Below are 27,370 nucleotides of genomic sequence, written 5' to 3'. Positions count from 1 at the left end.
AGACATCTAAAATCAATAAAATAAATAAATAATAAAATAGGGCGTTATAGACTCCTTCATGATAGAGAGTTAACTTGTGAGGAGGGGATACAAATGATGTAGGAGGACCTACTTTTTACAATGGAGGTTGCTACTAAGGAGGTGGGAAGATAAGGTGCTGCTCATGTCAGTTTTGGTAAACTGAAGAGGCGCTACGAGGAGCTATTTCATAGGTGTAATCAGCTGATTGAGCCTGACACAAAGGAGGAGCAGGCTCAAGTTAGGCTGGCCTGCATTAAGGCGTTTTTGTTGCTCTTGCTGGGCTGACCATTTTTGCCAGCAAGAACAGCAGGAGCATTACTCTGTTATGGCTGCGTGCGCTACAAGATATGGACGAGTTGGGTGACTGGGCATGGGGCGCGATGGGTCTTGCTTTCCTATATGAGCATATATCTCTTATCTCCGACTCATATGTGGCCTCCTGTGGTGGTTATATAACCTTGTTTGTGATAATAATTGTTTTTCTTATTTTTTACTTATTGGATCGTAAATGTATAATTGTTTGTATAATACTTCTGCTGATATAAATTTGTTTCTTTCTGTTTGCAGGGATGAGTTTTTGCGCACTTCAGGAATCTCCTTCCCAGGATTCGTAATGATGAGTACAACTCTGCTCTTGCCCCGCTTGTGAGTCAATGGAAACATCCCAAGGGATTTAGTGATCTTGGACACTACATAGGTGTCATTGATTTATTGGACAGTTCTCATGTCATATGGAGACTGTACGAGAGACGACGAGACATTATGCCCTTTCAGGACATATGTTGGTACTCCGGATGGATCATGGCCGCCAAAGACAGGAGGGTCTGTCACTTGCCAGAGCGGGTTCTTAGGCAGTACGGGTATGTCTAGACTGTTCCCAGGCCTCCTACAAACATTGGGCCTCTTGTGGCAGGGGACATGGCTATGACCTTCATGGAGTTTGCTCTACATGTCCTCAGCCAGCAGGAGAGGGGTGATCTGGTTCTGGATAACGAGACGTGGAGTCATTCTAGGGGGTATATGACATGGTTATGTAGTGTATCACATCCTATTGCGACCCCCCCTACGGCCATTCCTTACACAGCTGATGCCCATCCTCGTCATGTCCCTCCCTACGAGGTGGTTATTGTTGAGCAATAGTGGGTCAGACATCCTCCCGACCCATACCAGATCATCAACAACATCAGAGTCAGAGTGGATAGTGCAATGGGTCATCCTGATGTGTTTCGTAATCCAGAGGAGGTTCTTCGCGGGCATACAATCCGAATGGAGCATGCTAGAGCAGATGCCGGCTACGCGGAGGAGGAGTAGGAGTCCACGGGATGAAACATTATGACTTTTGTAGTTTTTTATGACAATTTGTCGGATTTGGATGTAATCATATTACATTTGTGCTTTTGGCGTTTTTATGATATTTTACATTACTTTATTCATTTAATTTTCGTAATTTAATTATGAGTGAATGCTTAATTGAATGAATGCTTGAATGAATAATGGAAATTTTATGCAATTGTGAATGACTGAATGAAGGAATGAAAATTTTAGAGAAAATAGAGGTCTATGTTAGTTCTGGCTTGCTGCACAGACTGAGTGTGAGTTAACTCACGCAGTGTTTTACACTTGACGTAGCGTGAGTTAACTAATGCAGAATTTTATATTTGGATTAGTTAACTAGTATTTTGGTGAGTTTGGTTGGATAGGAGCAAAACTTACCGGGAAAAGAGCATAAATCATTTCTTTACTTCTTTCTTATCATCCTCCCTTCTTTCTTTTGAAGAACAAAAACTTCTAAACAAGTGAGAGAAAAAAAATGGCTCACTCATTAATAAAAAATTCAATCAAATCAATAAACCCTAAATTTCTGTCCACCCTCTCAGCTCACCGGATTGTCCGGCGTTTTGGCTCCGCGGCGGCAGCTGACGAGGAGCAGTCCTCATCTTTCACATTCTCATCGGAGGGAGACAGCATCCAGCTGAAATCACCGTCTGCGGCGAGGCGTAAACTGTCGTCGTCGGTGACGATGCCGATTTCGTTTATGACGGGATCGATTGTGGGGAAAAGGTTTTACAAAGAAGTGAAGACAAAAGAAGCGGATGATGGTAATGGTTGGACCGTGATGCTTGATTACAGAACGCTTAAGACTCCTGCTAAGAGACCGCTTAAGCTTCCTACTGTTGCTCTTGCTAAGGCTATTGCCGCTGAATGGGATTATCAAGTATGGTGTTTTTTGATTCATATGTTGTGTCTGTGTCTGTGCTTCATATGGTTGTTTATTTCTTGAATTCTAATTGTTTTTGAATGATATTGATTTTGCAAGTTTTTTTTCATTGGGTTAGTGTAAATGAAATTTGGATAGTTTTACTATGAATGCCAAACTGTGAAGCACGGATATTGACACCGGACACGACACGGACACTGACACGCCGACACAACTAATAATTTGAAAAAATCATCATAATTCAGTGTAATTACAAGTGTCAGTGTCATGTCGCCTAATTCGAGGAGTGTCTCTGCTTCATAGATGCCAAACAAGTTTTGGTAAAGCATAGCTCATTTACCGATATGGTGTTGCATTAAGGCCTGTTTGGAGTTGGACAAACAACTTAATATACTGCTTATAGCGTAAGTGCTTATTATATAAGCTGTTAGGAATTAACTATTTCTATTACACAAGATAAAATTGTAGTAAGGACAATAGATTAGATGACGGATAGTCATATCACTAGAGGCGGAGTAAGACCTAGAAAAACTATAAGAGAAACTATTAAGAAAGATATAGAGATTAATGAGTTGGACCGAGTTATGGCGTAATTTGATCCATGAACTGACCCTAATTAGTGAGATAAGACTTTGTTGTTGTTTTTGTATTACACAAAGTAAAATAAAGTTAAATTATTGTCGTATAAGCTATTAGCTGTTTTCACAAGCCATCTTTGAGAACTTATGAAAATAAGCTGAAAACGAGTTATGCTGGCAAGTTCTTATCATGGTAGTTAAGCTCAAATAAGTTAATGAAAAGAGGTCCTAAGTGGTAGGTACTAAAGTTCCTTCATCATGTGGGAAAATATATGTTGAGTGAGGTCAACTTCTTACTTAAATAAATCTAAGTTGCCTCGAAGGGTTAGAATCGTGTTAGTAATAGGACTCCTAAGGGCAGCAGTTATAGAATAATAGTAGTTTATTTAATAATATTATAAATAAGTAACTGTTACTTGTGTGTAGTAATTGCTGTCTACTAAATTTCTATGTAACAGCTATAGGACTTAGTATTATAAATAAGATGCAGAGGAAAAGAAAGGTATTCAGGGATTGGGGTAAAGGATTGGTAGGGAGAGACCAAGCTCTCGAATACTTGGAGGGGAGAGAACCAAGACTCTCGAATTTCTTGGGATTATATTGTAATCTTACCATTAGTAATAGGACTCCTAAGGGCAGCAGTTATAGAATAATAGTAGTTTATTTTATAATATTATTAAATAAACTACTATTATTCTATAACTGCTGCCCTTAGGAGTCCTATTACTAACAAATCGCAGTTGCATGTGGGGATACTTTGGTTTGTCAAAGATGTAATGTACTTTAGCACAATAGCTTCTTTTGGTTGCTTCCTAAAACTGAAGTTTGACATAATATTTGTGAATTTCTAAACCTAATTGAAAAGTCAAGGTATTAAATTGCACTTGCTTTGCATTGAAACCTTACTACCACGGAAAGTTATGATCAAATACAATTGGTTCAGCTTCAGTTGGGGTTGCAAAACATCAAAAACATTGTTGTCTTGGCATATTTGCTGTTGCGGACCATTTTTGTTAAAACCTTGACAAATTTTTAATTTTTGAATTTAAATTACTCTTGCTGAATTGAGGATTGTAAGCTAAACTATTATTTATGGAAACGTACTGAAATAACGTTCGTTAGAATGAAAATCATTTTTCGCATCTCTTGCCCTGCATACAAATAAACATGTATTTGGTGGGGCAATAGCTTGTGCCAACTTCTCCATTCATATGATTATATGCCCCTTAACTGTCATTGGAAATATTTAAAAGGTCTTGATTTGAAACTTTATATTCTGTTTTATATGGTTATGGTTGCGTAGGAGTATCATTTAGTGTTGAATATGTAATGAATTTGATTTGATTTATTATTGTAGCAAATAGATGGCATAAGACCCTTTACAATGCCTCTTATGAGACTTGCTTGCACTGCCTTGGAAAGAGTTCCTGTGACAAGGCCCAAAATTATTGAGCATTTGGTGAAGAAATTTAATCAAGATTTAGTATTTTGCCGTGCTCCTGATGACAATGAACTTGCAAGCTTGGTCTATGGTATGGTGTTAGTTATTGTGATATTTCCTTTCAGATCTCTGATCTCAATTAATAACACCGTGATTGCCTGATAAAATACATGCTCAGTATACTGAACTTGAAGGGTGTTGGGGTCATCATTTAATGTAAAAAACATTTTCTCAATGCTCTTTTCATATAATTTTAACAGATCAATTTTAGAATGGCTAACTGATTTGACATTGTACTTCAATGCATTTAGAAAAGTGATATTGATGGTTTTGGGGTCATAGGCTTGCCAATGGCAATGGAAACTATTTAAGTTCTACAGTTCTGACCTTGGTGCAGTGATTACTATACAGGGAAGATTAATATTAATCTTCTCTCTATGACAATAATAAGGTCATCTAATTCTAAATCGTGTGAATAATCAGCTAAATTGCAGGTGTTGAGATTTTCTATTAGTTTGTTTAAGTCTATATGTCTCGGAAGGATTTACCATAAATATTAATTCATTTTTTCATGTTGGGTTGATGGTATTATTTTGATTAAATTTTTCACAACGTTTCTTCATGTTTACCTCATCTGTGGAAGCTCTTATTAAGAGAATATTTTAGCTTTACCTGCTGGAGTGATAGAATTATTTTCAGTGCAATATTCTTGTTGACCAATACTTTTAGGAAACTGGAAAAGAGACAATTCAATGATTTTCAGAAAGATGAGTGGAATTTAATATGAAATTCTATCCTTGCAGAACGCCAAGTTGACAAAATTGATCCTCTACTACACTGGTTGGAGTCAGAATTTGGCTTTAAGCCTGTTGTATACTCCAGCTTTTTTGGTGGAAAGCAGGAAGATGGTCTTGTGATGGCTATAGAGAAACTTCTAAAGAAAACAGACGACTGTGAATTGGCCGCAATTGATGCTATTGCAGCATCAGCACAGTCATTAACAATTGCCATTGCATTGGTGCATGGGAGATTGCAAATTGAGGAAGCAATAGAGCTTATTAGACTTGAAGAAGATTTACAGGTACTTGGCACAAATATGTTCTAAACTCTATAACCTGATTCATATACATATATCTTTTCATTGTGTGTTTGTTCACTTCTGCTTGAATATTGAAGTACAGTACATGAATCTGAATTCTAGGACTCTTGGTTTGGGCCAAAGCCCCACAACTAAGCTTAATATGGTAGTTAGAGAAGAATTGTATGATGTGGGAAATTGTTAGAATATGCGAGTGAATATAGGAGCAGAGAGGAAAGTGGGGGCTTTCAACATATTTTCTGTTAGAAACCTTAGAGACAGTCTTCTCTTTTCCGAGGAGCATTTGCTCTGGGATTACACGGGTTCTTCTTCTGTCATAGTTACTTGTTCAATCAATAATACTATTTTCTCTTCTCTCTTAATTTGGGTTCCTATAAGTTAACATGATCTGAGTTGAAAATGTCTTCATTCTCTTTTTCAGGTGGACAGGTGGGGCCTTGTTGAAGGTGGCCATGATATCGACATAGCTGATATTAGGGTACAGATTTCATCACCAGTTGTATTTCTTGGTTTGTCAAGAAATATGTAGATTTTGTTTTGTTGTTAATCATCCCAAATTTTATAGCTGTCAGCATGAGATGGTCCATGTCATATCCAGATATTTTTATTCATGGGGTCTTGTTCTGTAGATGGGTTTTGTTCTTGTTACTACTTTGTTGACGAGTTATTGTGCTCTATAGGCCCCTCAGATTGTTTAACGTCTGAAATAAGCCGATCGGGAGTTAGGTTATGATCCAAAGAACAATGATCAAGTTGAGTCTCCGGATAGATTTTGTGAGATCGGAAAATATAATTCGATAAATCCGAGAGATTTTTGAGCAACAATGCAAGAGGTCTATAAAACAATTATCATAATTAGTTAACAATAATATAAACTAGGCTTTATTGAAGTCTGGTTAGAGGAATCATAGACACTTCAAAGAGTAATTATGTTGTATCTTAGGCGTGTTTAACACGAATTTGTGTTGGACACTTTGAATAATACTAATTTATTTTGTAGTTGTTTTACATTATATTTTGAAGTTCTCTGGCAGCATTTATTGACAACAAAAACTAACTATATAACACCATCAATAAAAGATTAAAGACACAACTAAAGAACTAAAAACATGTTAGGGTTTTAATAAGTTTTTTTGTTACATAATTTCGTTTTTCACCCTCCGTTTCCATGTAAATGTCACGTATATTAGTTCTGCACAGTCATTAAGTGTCACGTCGAATCAACCCATCTCGTGGACTTTTTTAATAAAAATTGGCGTCCTCTCGAAAAAGAATTGGTGTAAATTGTGCCTAAAAACTCCTTTTTAATACATCATGCAAATCGATTATGTATCAACTAGTTTAAAACATACTTTTAAATCTAGATTACAACCTGTATAAAAAGGTGTCCCACATACTATACAAGTTTGGTACATTTTATTTTAAAACGCTTCCACAAATGGCACAAAAAAGGTTTTTACCCATCTTAACAAGTTTTTTCTACAACATGATTCCAAGTATACATTATATATCAGTTCTATTCGACAATTTTTGTTACATTATTCATAACATTATATTTACAATATGATGTTATGTACGATTTGGGATATGTATACATAAGATGGCTATCAAAATTCTTTTCATTTGGTCCATTTGCTACATTATTCATAACATTTAGTCGAAAACCCGATCAAATAATCCGATCAATCGGGTTTTTGGACTACAATCGGATTGCTCCGAAACTTCCCTAGAAAATCAGAAAAAATTCAAGGACCATGACTCCTGTAGAAGGGACTTCTTACGAGACTCCGCCCCTCAAAATTCAAAATTCCATCGTTTAGACACATTTTTCAATTTTTAAAATTTTTCATATTCTCAGAAAAATCAGAAAAAATTTGCATTAGTTTTATTTGATTTTTAGAATTTTTTGGTGCTATTTTTATGATTTTATTTGAATGGTTTTTAGTATTTTTTTTACTTAGTTTTTTCGTTGTTTTTAAAAGCAAAACTCAAAACTGCTGAAATGTGAGAGAGTCTGATGGCTGATTATACATAAGAATTGTCCGGATTATAAAATCCAAAATAGTAAACATGAATCCGGATTTTAAAATCTGAAATGCACAATGGCATTTTTGAAAATTTTACAGGGCGCGGGAGAAGGCTATAGGGTGGGAAACATAATAGTCAAAAAAAAAAAATCTTATTCTCTTTTTCTCTATACCACGCGCTTCATCACCATCATTCCATCAGACTTTCCTTTTCTTCTTCCCTGATTTGATTTCCTTTTCCTCTTCTGTTGTCTAGTTTTAGGCCTATTAGAATTGAGACCTCTTGCTTTTGGTGTTAAGTAGGTGTTTTTATGGGAGGATGGTTTGAGGTTCCTCACGTATACGGTAGTGATTTTTACCTTTGGGTGTATCGCATATATACGGTACCTTGTATTTATCTTTTAAAAAATTTAAATAGAACATTGTCTATTTTTAAAAAAAAAAATGTTTCTATTTCACCACGGGCCTCTTTTCACTTGATATTAACATCATTGTTACATTCAGATAACAAACTTGTCGAGTTATTTGAAATGTTCAAATTCAATTCAGATGGTTATAAATACATGCCTCAATTCATACTCTCACTACAAGAATTTCTCACCAAAGCTGCCTCTTGCAAAGAGGTGGTGCTTTAATATTTCAGTTCTGCACCCACTACATTGTGCAATAAATCCTCCTCAGGCCCTCCACAACAAAACCAGAATCAGGCTCTCCTACACACCCGAGCAGACTAATCAAGTTCTGATCCAGAACTTCTAAAGGCTGAATCAGAAGTGAATTAGCTTCTGCAGAATTTGGCAGAAGCCGTATAAAACCTTCTTCAGCTGAGACACATGAAATACATGATGGATTCTACTGCCCGGAGGTAGTCCCAATTCAAATGATACTTCACCTATCTGTTTGACCATATAAACGCTTGGCAAACTTCTTAATCGGATGCCAAAATTCAATACGGATGCAACAAGACAAAAACAGAAGTACAAATTCAATTTCAATGAGGTTATCTAGTTAATCCTTTTGACTCTCCAACACATAATATGCCAAAATCCATAAAAAAAAGGGTCTAACTGAAATTGTTTAATATCCATTATCTTTAAAAATCGAAACAAAAATGTCAATAAAATTAAAAAGAATGAAGAATATTTAATCATTCATGATCTATATGGACATAGGCTAAAATGTCGAAAAATGCTTGATATCATGGACAAACCTTTAAGTAAGCTTGACAAATCATTTTTGTTCTTTTAAGTTTATGCAGCCCTAACATGTCTTCAATTTTTCTTTGCAGTTTATGCAACATTTTTATTGTATTATAAGCCTTCAGTTTAGATCCTTACTGCGAAAAAGAAATACAATGGTGATTCACATTGCTGAGATATAATATACCTCAGTGAAACGATACCTCGGAAAAATCAAAAGCTCAATCGGCACGAACAGGCATGGGTAAACATGAATCATGTTAACAACAATGGAGAAGCGGATGAAATCTCAGCAAGATCACCGTGAATGCGGGATGAATTAAGAAAATACTCATGATATTACAAATCCTAAGGTAAGAGTACGAAACCTACTCGTTTTGCTCTCAAAATAAATATTACTGACATGAATTATAAGCAAATAGCTCAGATAAAGACCATAAACAAAGTGTGACATGAATCATCACATGAAACGGGTGTGTAAAGGAAACGTTTCTAGAAGGAAAATGTTGCTCTTCTCTTAAAGCCACACCAAACGAAGCTTGATTAGAAGATATATAACAGGTCTTCATCTTCACATTAAAAACATTTTGTATATGTAAATTAAGTTCAAAATTCAATCTCATGCAAACATGTTCATATAATCCTCTCTTTCTCTGAAATTCCATTGAATTATTAGTACATATTTCATCCGTATCCAATTGTCACACACATTCATTTAATTAAACTCTACACTTCTATCTGTACTCTTAGAATTATCGCAAAAGATATGAGTTTCTACCGACAAAGGCCTACAACAGAGGACCGAGACACACTTAAATTTTTATATGAATATTTTGACAATTCATAGGAATTGTTTTATTTAAGAGACTCTCGAACAATAGTCAAAATTAGTTAAAAATATTTTTTCTCTCATCGAAGAGATTACTAGGCTGAGTCGCAGACTAGGTCGCTCTCTTTAAGACGTTTCGTGGCACTGCCTAAAATTGTGCAAGCAGACTATCAACCACGACGTCCTAGGATAAAACAGCCCAACTACAACTGTATAAGAATCCTATTGCACTATAGGATCTGTTCTAGAAATACACCTTCCAATATGGTTCTAAGATCACTCCAATATGGTATTGATACCACTCTATTATGGTACTAAGATCACTCTTATATGGTACTAGGACCAGTCTTATGTGTCTCCACCAGTCTAACCTCTAATGCCTCCAAGGGCATAAAACATAAAAAGATGAATTATATTCTTAAGATCATTCTTATTTTTCGAAGGGACGCTTTATCTTGAAATTAAAGAGACTATGATCTTAAAAATACTCTTATTTCTGAAGGGACAAATTTATCGAAGGGACTACGTTCTTAAGACCATTCTTAATTCCGAAGGGACAATTTAAACCGAAGGGACTGTAGCCTTAAGAACACTCTTTAAATCCGAAAGGACAGAAAAAGAGGGAGAGGAAAAGAATAGCTCGTCAACATATGCTAAAGGAGGGAGAAGAGAGAAAAGTTCTTTGACAACTCAAGATAACTTTTGGGATGAGTAGAAGTGAAGGAGAGGAGCTCTATTTATAGGTGAAGAGCCAAAAATGAGTTACAAATCCAATGGCTAGGATTAATTGACCTCTACAAAATCAATGACATGATTTCTCCTCATAAATGAGCTCTTAAATTTTTTTAATTCACAAATTAACACTCGTAGTGTTCCAACAGCGACTTCATAGGAATTGTTTAAATTTGCATCGTGGAATATATAAGTATCTAGTTTTTAGTGTGATGATTACTTTACGAAATGCCCACACAACTCACTCCATCACCCAAATGGTCAAAGTGTATGAAATAAATATGTGCGAGAGAGATAAACCTTTCTGCAGCTTGTTGGATTTGGAATTCCTTTAGATATTGAAGCTTCTTCTTCTCTTGTAACCTTCACATGAGACTTTGGTTTTTCTCTTCGGGCATAATAACAAGTCCCACATCGAGTATATGTTAAAACATAGAAGAAGGTTTACCTATAAAATAAGAGTGTGTATCACTTATTAACCCATAGTTGGGGACCCAATCTCATACGGTTGTTATTCCCATGATTTGATTGTTTTATAACGGTCATTGTTGGGGTTGATGTTATTCATTACAAGCGATTCCATTTTCATGTAAATGCTTGTATTGTTATGAGCGACTTCTTCCTCAATAATGACTGTATATAATTAAACCAATTTAAAATTTCAAACCTTCATTGTTGAGAAGAAATTACTCTAGGGGTTCTAAATTTTTTGGCTAAATTAAATATTTGTTCCCTTAAATTATTTATGAATTTTATTTTGGTTTTTAATCAATAAAAGTTTCGTTTTGGTCTCTTATATATGTTTTCAATATGCCTCCTTTTCTTCTCATGTTAGTATCGTTGAAGCAGAATGAATCGGATAGCTATGTGATAACTTGCGATTGCAGTTAGTTTGTTAGCAATTAGAGTGTATGCTAGTTTCTCTGCAACCCTTTCAGTTCTATTATATGGATCCAGTTTCATCCTTCTCTGCCACCATTTTGTTCTTATGAATGAACTTTGGTCATAATATCTTACATATTCATCAGCAATCATGAAACCATGACATCGTAAAGTTAGAATATCAATGAAACTTGCATCAGAAGGCTAGAATCATGACAGTTACATAAAAGATGAGATAAATAGAAAGAAAATATATATCTCTTTTCTTAATGTTAGCTACTAAACTACATTGAAATTATTGTGATGCAAGCAATGGTACCTCTTATATTTGAGTTGATGTCTGTGATATTACGAGCTGCAAGCTATCGTATCAGTTCTAAAGCAAACCGAATGGTATAATTACGAGCGACCATATTACATTTGTTTCATTTAAATATGAAGCTTAAGCGAAGTATGATAAAATTCATCTCAATTGCATTTGACCATATGCAATTACATTGGTGATAATATATTGAAGATTTATACAAGTTTTTTTCTTGGAAATTTTTTTCCATAATAATTTTTTTCTATGTCAAAATCTCATAATGTTCAAAAAGGAATTGTATTGTTTTCTATTACTTATCATAATGTTCAAAAAGGAATTGTATGTTGTTATACCCTGATTTTGGACCTAAAAATACTCGTTCAAATTTCTTTTAACACCGATATTTGTCAATTCTCTGTTATTTTACTCTGAATCTTTATTCTCTTTTAAACGTATTTTACTGCCTCTGTCTTTTCTGACATTACAAGTCATTTAAGAACTCTCTGAAACGTCGCATTACTTTTTTTTTTTTTTTTTTTTTTGCATTTTATTTCAAAATCATACAAAAGGGTATTTTGGTCATTTCCTGCAGTGGAACCCATTTTAGTCCCTGTGTTTGCCTCTGAATCTTTTCAATTTGTCTGTACAAATAATTGTTGAGTCTTTGTTTAAAAATCATTTCAAAATTGCATCTGAGTCAATTTGAGTCAGTTTAGTCCCTAGGGGCATTTTGGTCCTTTCCTATCAAAATTTCGGCAGAGAGGTATTTTAAAATACCTCATTTTTGTAGCTGGTTCATTTTAGTCCTTTTGTTGATTTTACTTTTGGTCTCACTTTACGTTTTTTTCAAATTACCAATTTTAGTCCAATTTTATTTTTTAATTGCATTTCAGTCCCAAACAGTTTATAAATTGCATTTTAGTCCAAAAATTCTTAAAATTACTTTTTAGTCCTTTTTTTATATTGCAGTTTAGTCCTCAATTTCACTTTTTTGCAGAAAGGTCCTTAAATCACAAATTTGCACAAGACCGAGCCAACCAGGTCCAATAACAGGTGTCACCATTTCACTGGCCCAAGATCACAAGTGGCAGGTTATAAATAGCCAAGTGTCAGAGTCAAGCCACATAATACACGCCACATCACAAACAGAAGTAACAGTCTCTCTCCTTTCAGTTACAGATCAAAAACAGAAATCATCAAGAACACAGAAAAATCCCAAACCCTAACACACAGATTCATCACAAATTCACCAGAATTCAACAAAAATCTCTCAGATTTCTCTACAGTTCTCAGCGATTCGTCATCATCGAACCGTTCCTTTCGCAATTCCAGTGCGAATCCATCGCTGTTAGCAACGGACTCAAGCACGATCACGAAAGGCTCGCACCAGAGAAGAAGAGGAAAAGCGCGAAAGGCTCGAACCAGAGAAGAAGAAGAAATCAAAAAAGAAAGAGTTCGAACGCGACGAAGCACAAGGCCGAACCAGAATCGCGAAAGTCGCGAGTCCAGATCGTGAAACAAGAGCCTCAGCGACGAAGAGGTAATCCTCTTCGCTTTTCTCTTCCTTTTCCTACCGTTTCTTTTTAACAAATTTTGTCAAGATCCGAACTCAGATCTACTCCGATTCGAACCTTTTCTGAAAAATCTAAACTCGGATTCGAGAAGTAGACGAAAAAGGATGTTTAAAAGTGCAAAAAAAAATTGAATCGGAGAAGTTTTGAGCTCCGGCGCGGTGGCGCCACCACCGTCCGCCGCGCCGGAAAGGGGAGCCACGCCGGAGAAGACAACCGGAATTCTAGAGAGAAGTGAGAGCTTCTCTCACTAGAGGAGAGAAGAGAGAGAAGGAAAAGAAAAAATGAAAAAAAACCGGATTTGAAGCATATATATAGAACATTGAACCGGTCCGGTTTATTTTCGGTTCTTCCCTTTCTTTCTCAGCCTCTAGATTGATCCAACGCTCCCTGTGCCTCCAGATCTTTTGGTTGGTTTGGGCTTTGCTTTTTTCCGTTTTTGCTTTTTTTCTGCTATCTGCACCCTGCTTTTTTGCTAATTGAATCTCTGCATGCTCAATCTTTTCTCTAAAAATTCCTAAAAAAAATTGTTATTGTTTCTTAATACATTTTAACACTTTTGTGATATTTTCCAGTGGTTTAAAAAATGATAAAAATGTGTGTGTTATTTTTTCTTGATTAATTTTGTGTTTGATCTAAGTTTGTGTATTTTTGTGGTATATTTTCTCATAAAATGTTGGCATGTGATGTGGATGATTGGTGTGTAATTTCATGGTGAATGTGTTGCTGATCATGTGTATATCTTGCTGATTGTGGATGTAGATTTTCATGTCTTTCTTGTTTTGCAAGCAATGTGTGTTTTTATCAAGAAATAAAGTGCAAAATATCTTTAAAAAATGTGTCATGATTCTTGGCTCGAATATGTCCTATTTATTCCCACATTATAGCTCAAAATCAAACCCCTTTAACATTGCTATAATGAGGGGATTATAGGTCATGTGCATGTCTAAGTGTCATAACCAATTTTAGGTATATTTTGCCACTTTATTTCATTACTTTTTTTCTTTTTTCTCTCTTGCTATTCTATTCAATTTTGTTTACCTTTCTACTATTTTTATGCCTTATGATACTAACCATTTCATCTCACATTTCATTCATCCCATAGTTTTGGCATCATTTTTCTATTCATTTCTATATCAATTGGGTTTGTAATAATTTTAGATAGATTAGTTCCTTTTTTAATTCCTTGCAAGGCCATAGCATGTATTTAGGATTCAATGTAAAGGACTATGGACACTATAAGTGATGTACACCGACACAAGCACCGACACACACACACGTTGCATGATTACCGTTTAGATGTATGCTTAGGAAACGCGATTTTTAGACAAATGTCAATTTTCAAAAATAATAAACCAATTCCATCACTCAAATTTTTCCAAACAAACCTTGGAGTCAAAACTCCATTGAATTTCTTCTTTTATTTTCTTAAACAAATCCAAATGAATCCTAATTCCTACTTAGACTTTTTTAATAACAATTGAACCAACCATTCACCTTTTTTCTCTCTTATGCCTTTAAGGCCTCTTCCTCTTCTTCAAAACCATTTTCCAACAAAAACTAAAATCAACCAAACACACAAAAAAAACATTTTTTGAGAGAGAACTACATGGAGTTTGATCCCTTAAATGGGTATGTAGGCATGAGGTCAAAACCTCTCCAAGTCCACTAAAATAAAACCTCAAACACTTTCTTCCCCCCGTTCTTAACATAAATAAATTTCCTTTTTCACAAATAGCATTAAAAATAAAGCGTAGACATAAACTAAGAAAACAGCTCCTATAGAGTACTATAGTCACCGCGGGTGCCTAACACCTTCCCGTAGTGAAAACGACCCCCGAACTTCGAATCTAAGGGTTTTTTCTCAATTTTGCCCTTCCCAAGAAAAAATAGAGAATATCAAAGATTGAAAGGTTCAAGCCTAATTTATGACTTGACACCCGAAAATCGCGATAACAGAAATGGCGACTTCACTGGGGATTTTTTTTTTTTTAGCGGGTCACGCCTAGTTTTCCTTAGTTTATATTCACGCTTTGTTTTATTGCTTACATATGTGAATACTTGTTTATTTTTCATTTGACGTGTGGGGTGAGAATATCAAAAGTCCTATACCCGGGCTGAGTGAACTTATGAATAGGTAGAGATATAATCGACAATTCGATCCGAGGGTTGCGTCGTGTATTGGGTTATGCGATCAATCTCACATAGCTGAGGCATTTTGGAAGTAATATTGTCGGCGTGTGTTGTAGTCAATATTTATTCCTCTCCTTAAAGTTTTTCTCAAATTCTATATATCAACGTCATACATGACGACTGAATTCTATTAGCTTGCATATAAAAATAAATAAATACAAATTTAAAGAAGAAATAATCAATAACAAATAAATAATAAAAAAATGTTTATGTACGGTGGTATAAATTTCATTACATTTTATTTGTAGGGATTCACATTTATATATGAATATGAACACCAAACACGTATAATTCCTAAAGACTATGTTTCCTAAAGAATGAACACCAAACACGTATAATTTGCACAAATATGGTTCATAATTCTATGACTGGATCGACATTAGGGATATTGAATAAGCAAGTGAAAATGATGTAAGATGGACCAACTATATTTAGGGAAAAAGGCTAGCAGATTATTGAACATTAAACATAGTATTAAAAACGCAAATCATCCATTTATTATGTTGAACGAATCGAATGAATTATTTTTTAGAGGAAAAAGAAATTGAAGGTAATTGATGATCACCATTAAGGAATTGAAGGTAAATGTGTTATTATCTTTGACCATGCATATTATCTAATCAACTAAAATCAATGCTTATAATTTTCATTCAAAATATAATTTTTGTAGTATTAATGTATGATTAAATGGACATTTTTTTCTTGTAACCAAATAAAAAAATTGGACATTTCTTAACCAAATGAATCACGCGTGTCCAATTTTTTTTAACAAAATATGGCCTAATAAGTTTGATTGGAAAATTTGCCTAGCTTGATTTATTTTTCTAAAAATTAAAACAAATTTTTGAAAAATTATTATTTTTTAAATTCTCGTAGGATATTAAATTTTAGTTGCAAAAAGAAATAATACTTTTTGTTGGTTGTGGTTTAACATGTAAAAATGATTTTTTTTTCTATTTAGTTGAAATAGGGAATAGTGACATGAATTTTGTTATCATAGAAATCCTTCAATCAATATATAAAAATGAGTTAGGATTAAATGACATTAATGTGTCAAAGTTAATTTGATACCAAATTTTAGCAATTGATTTATTTTAATCGAATGATGATATTGATTCAGTTAAGGAGGTCACATAATCACCATACTGCCATCAAGAAAATGAAAATAAAATTAAAACACATTGCATGAATAAAGAAAACGAAAACAAATAAAATTATAAACATATATGGGTGAAAACAATACTTACGCATCCATCATAATCATATATATATATATATATATATATATATATATATATATAGAGAGAGAGAGAGAGAGAGAGAGAGAGAGAATGTGTGCGTCACAATGAAAATAGATAGAAAAGATGTGTGTTACGATGAAGATGAAAATGATGACAAACATATTGCCTATATATAGATTTCATTGTTCTAAGCCGGAAGAATTACCAAACTTCATCTAAATGAAAAGTGTCCAACTTTTTGGAGTAGCATTATTTTTATTTTTGAATATTAATAAAAAACAAACTTTAGAATGCAATGTCCCAAAAAAAATTGAAAGCAAGGCAGTTGTATAATGATAGAACAGTAAAAAAGAAATAAAAGAATGTGATAAGAATTGATTAAATTATTATTCAATTATAAAATAAAAAGAATAATCACAAACTCCAATTGATCAAGTATTTTATTTTGATAGTCGATTTATAATAATAAGCATAGTAAAAATGAAATAGAAGATTGTGATAAGAATTGATTAAATTACTATTCAATAATAAGAATATAAAAAACATGATCATAAACTCTATTTTATTTTGATAGTCGATTTACAACAATAAGTATGGTTAGTAACAATTTACATGATGTTCTTGTTTTACACAACGAACAAACCAGACACGTATAATTCACGCGACTATGCTTCATGATTCTTCATATGAATTAATTTATGAGATGTCATCAAATGAAAGTTAATGATGAAAGGAGTAATGAGATTAAAATGATACAAGTTTGATTGAACTTGTAAATGACAACCAAATTACTTTTAAACCTTTGATCATAATCATAATACATAATAATATGATGATGGAAAAATTACACATGTTAGAATTTGGTTGGCTTAAAAATATCATGTGACAATTGTTATTATTGGATTGGTTTTATGATCACATTGAAACATATGAAATAGAAGAAGCATATAAACTATTTTCCTTTGTCATATTTAAATTTGTCATAAATAAAAAAGGCAGTGCTAGTTAATAGCATTTACACACCATAAACAATTCATTTTAGTCAACAATTTTATTTTAATCACTACAAAAATGATAAGGATAATAGATTTAGATGAGAGGAATATGATGTTAGAAAAACATTAAATGAGTTATTGCATTTTAAAAGAAATCATTGGTGCATTAAATAACAATTTCTAATTATGATTTTTTGCACAACATTTTTTGTACATAAGAAATAACATTAAATGATCCTTTCACTATTAAGTTGCCATGTGTACTTTTAAAAAAAATAGCACAAATATATATAATAAAGATAAAGATGTCGTGTATAATTTTTTTTTCAGAATATATGAACATTGTCATTTATGTTAAACACTTGATAAGGTCATTTTTGTCAAATTATTCAATGTGCATATTATGTATGATATTGTATTTAAACTTATTTTTCAATGCTTATGACCCGTGCGGTAACCCGCACGGGTAGACGATCTAGTAATTGTTATGTATTTTATCCTTATTTATTAATTTTGTTAGGTCTGCAGCAATTTAACCTACTTTTTTTCCGCTCATTTGCTTTATTAGGTTTGCAATTATTTAACCTAATAAATTCCATCTGAAAAAATGCATCGCACCAATTTCGTTCCTATCCTCTTGCCATTTTGTTTTTTGAAGAAGATATTTTCTACACTTATTTGATGTTGCACGTTTGTTCTAGAAACTATGAGCATATCAATGACTGATCACGTTTGATGCCTTCTGTTTTATACTTTTTTGTTTTAGAAACTATGAGCATATCAATGATCACGTTTGATGCCTTCTATTTTATACTTTTTTTTTTGCCCCAATTATTGATATGATTACCGAATTTTCTTTTATAATATTTTCAGATTTCATACATTTTATGAAGTGTTTTATTTTGTCTACTATGGTATTATCACGGGTTATTTTTTCATCGTTACCTATTACATATTGCATTTTATTATTCGTATGTCAATCCCTTTACAATAAACCCGAGTGGAGCACGGGTCAAAAATCTAGTTAAGTTTGTTAAGTCTGCAGCAACTTAACCTAATTTTTTCCTTCACTAATCCCTTATTAGGTTTGCAACAACTGAATCCTAAAATTTTGGCTCTAAATTCTTATTTATCCTTCTTTATTAATTTTGTTAAGTCTGCAGCAACTTAACCTAATTTTTCCATCCTTATTTATTAATTTTGTTAAGTCTTCCTTATCTCAAATTATTATTTTCTTTTATTATGATTTTCCTATATACTTTTGTTGTAGGGACGATACATGTGTTATAGTAAAAAAATGAAAATGTACTAAATTTTGTGCGCAACTTTGAGGCATTTCAAAGGAAGTGGTGAAGAGACAATAAAAAGAGGATAATATTTATGGTCACTCACCAGCAAAATAGAATTGTATACCTTTGAATATGTACTTTGGGAGCTTTCATGTTTTCCTTATATTAATTTCATGCTGTTGTTTTTGTTTTGTTTTGTTTTTCTTTTATTTTAATTTCACGATTCCACCTCTTTTCTACTTCACATGTTTTTGAATTGAAAGTATGACGAATATTACATGTAACTTATTGTTTATTATTTATAAATTGAACTCATAACTAATATCATAGACATTCGTATCAATATATTAAAAACTCTATGTTTAGAGTATATTTACTATTAAACATAATTGTATAAATATTGCCCGGGCATTGCCCGGATAGAGGTCTAGTTGTATTTATTTATAACCGTGTACCGGTCCATATTAGATAATCCCCTTTTTTTAAAAAAAATATTAAAACTTTAACAAATATTTGTCGTGCTTATATACTTATTTACATGGATCAATACATATTGTTTAGTAAAGAGAATCCGTTTATGACATGGAGAAAAAAGAGGGAAAAAAACAGTTTAGTCATAATTATCGTAGGATAATATTTTGTTTGGTAATTCAAATTCAGAAGGGTGCCATTTCTTTTAGGTGCAATTTATTGGGTCATGAAAGCAAAGATGTGAACTAATTGTAAATTTGGTCTTCTATTTTCACCATTTTATAAATTAGGTCGCCTTATTTTAAAACCTAATAGGTTTGGAACTTCTGTCAACTAGAAAAGTGTGTGAACTGGTATGTTTAAAATGATGTGGTATGTGGTATGATGATGACAAAAGTTCAACATCAATAAAATTGTAAGAAAATTCTTCTAAAAACTTCGTTTAAAACATGTCATATTACCATAATTTTAGACCAAATATTTGATGTAGGTATCAAAGCAGTCAAATTTTAAATTTTAAATTAGAGGGTCCAATTCCACTTGAGTTTTTTTTTTTTTTCACGCTTAAATTATCTTGCTTACAAATTCCATGGAGGTTTTTTTATTCTTCTTTTGAAATAAGATAATTATGACAAAAGAAAAGGAAAGAAATCTAGCATGTGAATTGAATTAAAATATTTTTTAATAGATAGACGAAATGACAAAATTATTATAACTTCACATACATAGATATGTTTCTTCATATTGGCCTAGGAGCTGGGATTTGTTCAAAGAGACAAGAAATACTCCCAATACTTGAGAGATGTGAATGATACAGTTCTTACCATTTGGTGAAAGACCATTCTTTACCAATACTTTCTTTTCATAAAAGATATATTTATTAATAGGTTAAATTAGATCTGGAGTCCTTTAAGTTTGATGTTTGTAATAGATTGATCCTTTAAGTTATTTTGGTCACACATAAGTCCTTTAAATTTGATATTTGTAACAGATTGGTCCTTTAGGTTATTTTGGTCACACATAAGTCCTTTAAGTTTGTAAAAGTTTTCAATTTAGTCATTCTGTTAGCCAAAAGGATGATGTCGCAAAAGGACTACATTGAAATTTTGTACAAACTTAAAGGACTTATGTGTGACAAAAATAAGTTAAAGGACCAATCTGTTACAAATCTCAAACTTAAAGGACTTATGTGTGACCAAAATAAGTTAAAGGACCAATCTGTTACAAACCTCAAACTTAAAGGACCCCATGTATAATTTAGCCTTATTAATACTGAAGAAACAAACCTTACAATTCAAGGATTGAGGCAAAATCAGAACTGAATTACCATCAAATTCAAAATGTAGGCAAACATTTTCTTTTCATTACTTCAATATACAAGTTTAAATGAAATGAATTTGCATTTGTTGAGAAAGTTGAAATGAAAAAGAAAAAAGAAAAAAAAAAAGGCAAGAGCTTGATGTAATTTAGTGTACAACATTGTGGTTCACTTTCAAGGGTCTTCTTTGCAGCATAGAACACAGAGAGGTGGCTGTTTTCTGATGTCACAGTTGCAGCATGCAGTGTCACATTCATTGTTGCATCCTGTAGAAACATCATTTGTTTATATACTTAGGACTTAGAAAATATGCAGTTTTTGTACTGTAAATATTGCCAATCAGTGTAGCATTATAACTGTTCAAAACTTCTACCATGCCTTTGATAGAAAACAAACTCAAAAATTGAATTTTGAAGCTCTAATATTTTTTTTCTTATTTCTTTGATAAACCGACATCAATTGGTTGACTATCTTAAGTGTAACGACGACAAGTAATATTATGAACTTCCACTTATGAGGCGCAACACTGATTGTCGTCAGTTTCTTATTATTTTCAAGTATCGTCGACTATGTAAGACACATTTTTTCTAGGTTTCATCTGGTAGAGGAAACCATTCTATTTGAGGCTTTTTTTGCCCTGAATATGGGTACCCTTTAAACCAACATCCAAACATTAATTCGTTACGTTGCGAGAGTCTAATCTCTTCCGTTAGACTCAATCTTCATTAGTGACTATATAAGATATTTTTCTACCTTACCATATAATGGAATGACAAAGTAACAAATAAATGACAAAGTTTGTATTGTTTTTACTGCATTACCTGTTATAGTTACATATTGAGATGATTGGATGCTATGAGAAATCTTAGGCATTGAAAGGCGGTTGCTACCTTGGACATTGATCCCATGTTCAAGAGAAAACATGAAAATCATAAGCCAAGCTACTACCAACAACTTCATGACCTATGATGGAATTGAATGGTGATACCTTAGCATGGGTCTCTAGTCCTAAGCTTTTAAGCAATAAGGGAACTTAACCTTTGTTATTTTTGTCATGTTAATCATTAAATTCCTTTCACATGTCCACAGTTTTATGTACGTTATGATTAGATATAAAGGTCATTCTGAAGTTGTGTTATTTGGAAACAGACCTGATCTTGTTATTTTATTGTCTTAATTATAAACTCAAGCCCCCATCATATCAACTATATGAGCAAGAGCTTCATATTCTATAATATTCTGGCCAATAATTTTGGTTACAATAGGCCTCAATGGCAAAAAATATATATATACTCAACTACCATACTCCTAACATGAATCAGATTAATCTAGAAGACATGAAGACAGATAGCCTGATCTGATTTGGGATCATAAATCACATATCTTAAACAAACACATCCAAGAAGAAGATAGCAAATGCACAGAAAAATTATACTTTTAATATACTGATTGTTATTTTCAATCTTTTAAAACTGTCTGTCAATTTGTCCAAAATGGCTTCAGCCAATTTAGGAGATGGGTCTCTATTGGCTATTTAACATTTATTCAACAAAAAGGCAATATAAACTTAAGCAAAGTATACAACAGGGGGCTCATGTTTTATTATTAAGAAATACAGCTAAATTAATCCCCACAATTGAATGAGTAAAATTTGTTGGTAAATTGTCAAATGCAAACACAATCACACTTCTAATATTGGATTTCAAGCTTTTGGCTGAAGTGACTTGATATGTGCAATTTGCTTTCCAGGATTTAACCCCTTTGGACAGGCACGGGCACAGTTCAATATAGTGTGGCAACGATAGAGCTTGAATTCATCATTAATAGCTTCCAATCTCTCCTTGGTGTACTCGTCACGACTGTCACTTATCCACCTGCAAATTCCATCACAGACAATATATCAGCTGTTAACATTACAAAAACCAAGGGCCGGTATCTCTCACATCATGAGTCTTAAACAGTTGCTGTTGGACAAAAGCATTTGGTAAACACTAGGGTGAATAATTTAGGAATGTTGTAAAAACCAGACTGAATCAGCCAATTCATCGGTATGCTCGATTTCCGGTTACATTGCAGTCTTGTTGAACCAAATTGACGAAGATTGAACCGGTAGAATCACACTTCAATCGCAGTTGGTTCAACCGGTTTTCATTGCATTTTTTAATTTATTTGTTTGTCAATTGTCATCTGGATCAACTGTGATTGAACCGGTTGAACCATGACCCATCGGTCTCACTGATTCAATATCTGGTCTAGTTAACACCTTAAAAGTTTCACACAAACAATAAAGGATAGGTAAATTTGGAATACTAATTGATGTTGCCAGCAGAACTCAGACATGTATGATAACCAAGACCAAAAAATCTTGTCAAAAAGCAAGTGAATGTAAATATGAAGGAAGAGTTCAGATTAATTCAATTAAATGCTACATAAATGTGCTTCTTTGATTTTAGAGCTACGCTAACTTGCTAAGTTATAGAATTGAGAACGAACTAGAACTAAATCCCGAAAGCTTGCTCAAGAGAGGGGAATTAATCAAGTCTTTATTAGTAATATTTTCAGTAGGATCTTAACACAACCCCAACCTTTCTTACCTAGGACTCAACATATGGAACTAAACCTTGTATGAATAAACATAATAGGCTCGGAAATCAAATTAGAATTAAGAATGGAGTGGGACTAACTCGACCCCAAATTAGCAAAAGGGTCCCAACCAACCAATGAGGGAATACTTAACCCTAATAACGTCATGGTATTGCAGGTTCAAGTACAGACTAGGAACCAGTACCAAGTTCTATATTCTTTTGAAAAGTATAGTACCCAAAATGATACTACTCAACTAACGCAAGACATGACCATTCTTGAGATCATAACAATACTCTGTTCAAAGCATTTAAAACCAGTGGGGTTAACAAAAGTAGAAAATTTATCAGAACAAAGTTGAAACAAAAGCTCCGCATTGAACACCCTACTCTTCTTAAAAGAAGAGGCACTGCAATTCATTAGCCTCCCTAATTTCCTTCCAAACTAAAATTTAGCAATTGAAATCTCATCAATTCATTATCTCTTCCCAAATGGTCTCTGTAATTAAAGATTATTCTGAAAATCAAAAACTGACAAACTCACTTTTTTGCAATAACAAGATTACAAATAAAAATAAAGAGCCATAATTCCATCAATTTCACCCATCCCCTCAATTCCACCTAAGAAAATCAATCACATATTACGGCAGACATGAATTTAACTTTAATTTATGTTTTTCTATAAAAATAGCTTATGTAAGCTAATGCATAAGCAATTATCATCATAAGTGTTTGTGCTATAAGCTGCAAATAAGCTGTTTATCCAAACAGGCCCTTATGCACAAGCTGAAGAAAAAGATGAAAGGTTATTTTCACAAGCTACTTTGTGAAGGACATGCCAACTTATATGGACTCAGATATCATAATTTCATAACCACTCAAGAGAAGATCAAATTACACCTTCTATCATAGAATTACAGAGTTTTGATAAAAGAAACTCAGGAGAGAGTGAACCACAGAAAATATGGCTGGAGTGAATGATATAACTATTGCAGGTAACAGTACATAACAGAAGTAACTAGGCAAAAAGAAAGATAATTGCATAGTTGTTTAACTAATACTGAATCCAGAGAAATGGGGGGGAAGCAATTTGCTTTCTACTTTAAGAACAATGAAAACATCCAATTCAACATTGTGCTAAACAGAGGGGATTATGTTCATAGGCCCTCTTAATGAAATTACAAGAGAAGGTAAATGGATCGGAAAAATAGCTCTAAATTGTAGTCCTTGGCAGCAATTGTGGCCTCCATATAAAGGTTGGGCATCGCAATGATATTGCAACACACAATTTCCCACAATATGCCGCTGTATCAAGCTTTGCAGTGTAACTAAGACCACAATTTAGAGCTATAGATCAGATATTGTGACTCATAGACTCAGATTAATTAATTTATTTGGTTTTGTGCCTCTACGATCAAAACCTAAAAGTATACAGAGCAACCAAATGAAAACAAAAGACATATACATAATTTTACAAAAGAAAATCTATACACGGTATGAAATTTTAACGGTAACCCTTGATTATTACAACCGATCTAAAATAACGAGCAAAAAATCCTATTTGTCATTCTGTCACACACAATACATACATGCCTGAATCGCAATACCAGCACAAAATAACAAACTTCCAAATTCAAATCCAGGTGACATTAACATAGATAACAGACTAAAGAGAAAGAGACAAAACAACCATAAACAGAAAATCAAGCAAAAAAAAAATACATTTTAGTTGCCACTATGAAGCACCAACTTATCAAATTGAAGTTGTGTCTTTTACGCTACGTAGCACCAACTTTTTAAATCGAAGTCGTGTCCAATGTCTTAAATGTTATGTAGCACCGATTTTTCAAATTGAAGTTTGTACAGTGTCTTGTACGCCATGTAGCACTAACTATTCAAATTGAAGTTGTGTCCAGTGTCTTACACGCTATGCAACACCGACACTTCAGATTTGGATTAAAGAGGTGTCTGGCTATTGGACATGTTGTTGTCAGACAGGACACCGATACACTGCTATATTCAATCACTTCTATTTACTTAGCTTGTTACCGGTGCAGTGTCAGTGTTTTGTGATTTCCTATCTAAGTGCTTCATAGCTTACATGTGTTCAGACACCATCACAATTCACAACATTATGATCAATGTCAAAATGCCAACGTCATGTCCTATGTCCATGCATGTCTTACATAGATTACCAAAAATCAATTCCTACACATGTCTATGTGTCAGTGTCATGTTTTTGTCATCACCTCATAGCTTACACCTGTCGGTGTCTAATACCAACAGGTGTAAGACATCCTAAGTTATTATCCGTGTCTACAGGTCAGAGTGTCAGTGTCGTGTCCTGCATCCATTATTGTGATTCATATTCATAAATTACCACAAAAATCAATTCATACACAAACAAACAAATTAAACTCAAAAGCTAAAAATCAATTCATCTCTTCATAGACACTAAAATAAACTGATTTTGTTCAATCTATGTGTCAGTGTCGTGTCATGTATCCGTCCCAAATCAATTCCTACACAACACACAAATTAAAGTGAAAATATAGAAAAACAAAGTCATACCTATTAGCATGAAGCAAAGCAGCAGGACCAAGATAAGACTCAGGATTCCACCAATAACTAGGACAAGAAGTACTACAACAAGCACACAAAATACACTCATACATCCCATCAAGCTTAGCCCTATCCTTCTTACTCTGCCTAATCTCCTTTCCATCTTCCTCCGCCGGACTCTTCCTCTTCAACCACGGCTCAATACTCTTATACTGATTATAAAAATTCGTCATATCAACCACAAGATCCTTTATAACAAACATATGCGGCAATGGAGTTATCGTCGAATCCGTCCCCGCATCCGGAATCTTCGTTAAACAAGCCAGTCCGTTACAGCCGTCGATGTTCATTGCGCATGAGCCGCAGATTCCTTCGCGGCAGGAACGACGGAAGGTTAAGCTTGGATCGATGTCGTTTTTTATTTTGATTAGAGCGTCGAGAACCATGGGCCCACATTCTTTGAGGTTGATTTCGTATTCTTTGAGTTCGGGCTTTGAAGGTGTGTCGGGGTTCCAACGGTAGATTTGGAATTTTTTTAGGACGGTGGTGTCGCGGGCTTTGGGGGAGACTTGTTGGGCTTGGGCTTCGGAGGCATGGGCTCGGAGGAGGGTTAGTCGGGAGGTTGGGGAAGATGAGATGCTGTTGATTGCTCTCTTGAGCATAGTTGAAGCCATTGTTGTTGATGATGACGTGGCGGTGGTGGTGGAAATGATGGAAATGGGAGAGATGGTTTATGAGTGCGCGATGTGTTGGGGGGAAGAAGATGAAAGGGGTTAATTAAAGGGATGGTTGTTTTGGGAATTTGGAAATGTTATGAGGGTACTTTGGGAATTGTGGAGGTAGTGTTTGTGGTTTATTTATTGTTTTCGTGTTGGGAATTTATATGATGATGTGGCGGAGTGGGAGATTGACGTGGTGGATTATACGCTGCGTTTTATTGGTTTTTCAATTTTAGGGAGTTTCTTTGGAGGTGTATGAGGCTCGTGGTCACAATACGCCCTGCTGCATCAATTAAATGGTTAATCCTTTATTTATTGACTTTAAATTCAATCAATATTTATTTTACATATTTATCTAAAGCAGAATTGCATGAAAATTAGAGCACAATTGAAAAAATTTCCTCTGTACCAAATTATAAGAAAAAAAAAATATATATATATATTTATTAAGAAAACTAAAACATAAGAATCTGAAATATAGTTTTTGTATTTTCTTTGAAAAAAGTTTTATAGAAAGATGTAAAAACAATTTACATTGGCTATTGGTTATGGAAAAAATGAAAGATAGAGAAAATTTAATGTAATTTGCATTTAATTTTATGAGAATAAAAAAAAAAAATCTTGAAAAAGATAAAAGTTTATCTTTTTTACTTATATTTTGAGACAAAGAAAATATGTTTTTTTTGCTTATATTATGGGACGGAGGGAGTACATAACAATTAAATCACAAATGCAAAAACTACTATATGAAAATCAATGATCAACTCTGTTGTATGCTTCTAGTGTCAATGACCAACAACCAAAACCAAAATACACAAGAAAAAAAACGTTGAATCAAATAAATGCATCAAATTAGAAATGATAATTTCAAAATTAGGGTTTAGGATTAGAGAAATTCGTCAAAATATGAATCAAAACTATGAGAAAAAATGCACTACAAAAATAAAAATAAAATGGTTGCAGATTGATACCGAGAAAGCTATAGTTTGAAAATAAAATGGTTGCAGATAGAATGCAGAACAAACGTAGATTGAGAACAATCTGTTGCAGATCGAGATCTATATCTGAAAAACCGACGGTCCAAGAGCCGCAGCGGTGG

At 33.6% G+C, this 27,370-nt stretch overlaps 2 protein-coding genes across 2 annotated transcripts; one reads left to right on the top strand and one right to left on the bottom strand.

Moving 5' to 3' along the window:
- The first annotated feature begins 1,737 nt into the window (after positions 1–1,737).
- LOC25479658 (ATP synthase mitochondrial F1 complex assembly factor 2) lies at positions 1,738–6,212 on the top strand. The gene is made up of 4 exons (XM_013587924.3): positions 1,738–2,236; positions 4,175–4,349; positions 5,062–5,339; positions 5,779–6,212. The coding sequence occupies exons 1-4, from the start codon at positions 1,832–1,834 to the stop codon at positions 5,884–5,886; spliced, it is 966 nt and encodes a 321-aa protein (XP_013443378.1). The 5' UTR covers positions 1,738–1,831; the 3' UTR covers positions 5,887–6,212.
- Positions 6,213–21,825: 15,613 nt separating this feature from the next.
- LOC25479657 (succinate dehydrogenase [ubiquinone] iron-sulfur subunit 2, mitochondrial) lies at positions 21,826–26,311 on the bottom strand. The gene is made up of 2 exons (XM_013587923.3): positions 25,562–26,311; positions 21,826–22,282 (listed from the first exon to the last, which is right to left on the bottom strand). Exons 1-2 carry the CDS (start codon positions 26,224–26,226, stop codon positions 22,111–22,113), a joined length of 837 nt encoding a protein of 278 aa, XP_013443377.1. The 5' UTR covers positions 26,227–26,311; the 3' UTR covers positions 21,826–22,110.
- Positions 26,312–27,370: the final 1,059 nt, after the last annotated feature.

This window comes from Medicago truncatula, chromosome 7, assembly GCF_003473485.1.
Source record: "Medicago truncatula cultivar Jemalong A17 chromosome 7, MtrunA17r5.0-ANR, whole genome shotgun sequence".
In the NCBI taxonomy this organism is placed as follows: Eukaryota; Viridiplantae; Streptophyta; class Magnoliopsida; order Fabales; family Fabaceae; genus Medicago; species Medicago truncatula.
The sequence above is the reverse complement of the archived record's forward strand: the minus strand, read 5'-3'. Positions and strand labels throughout refer to the sequence as shown.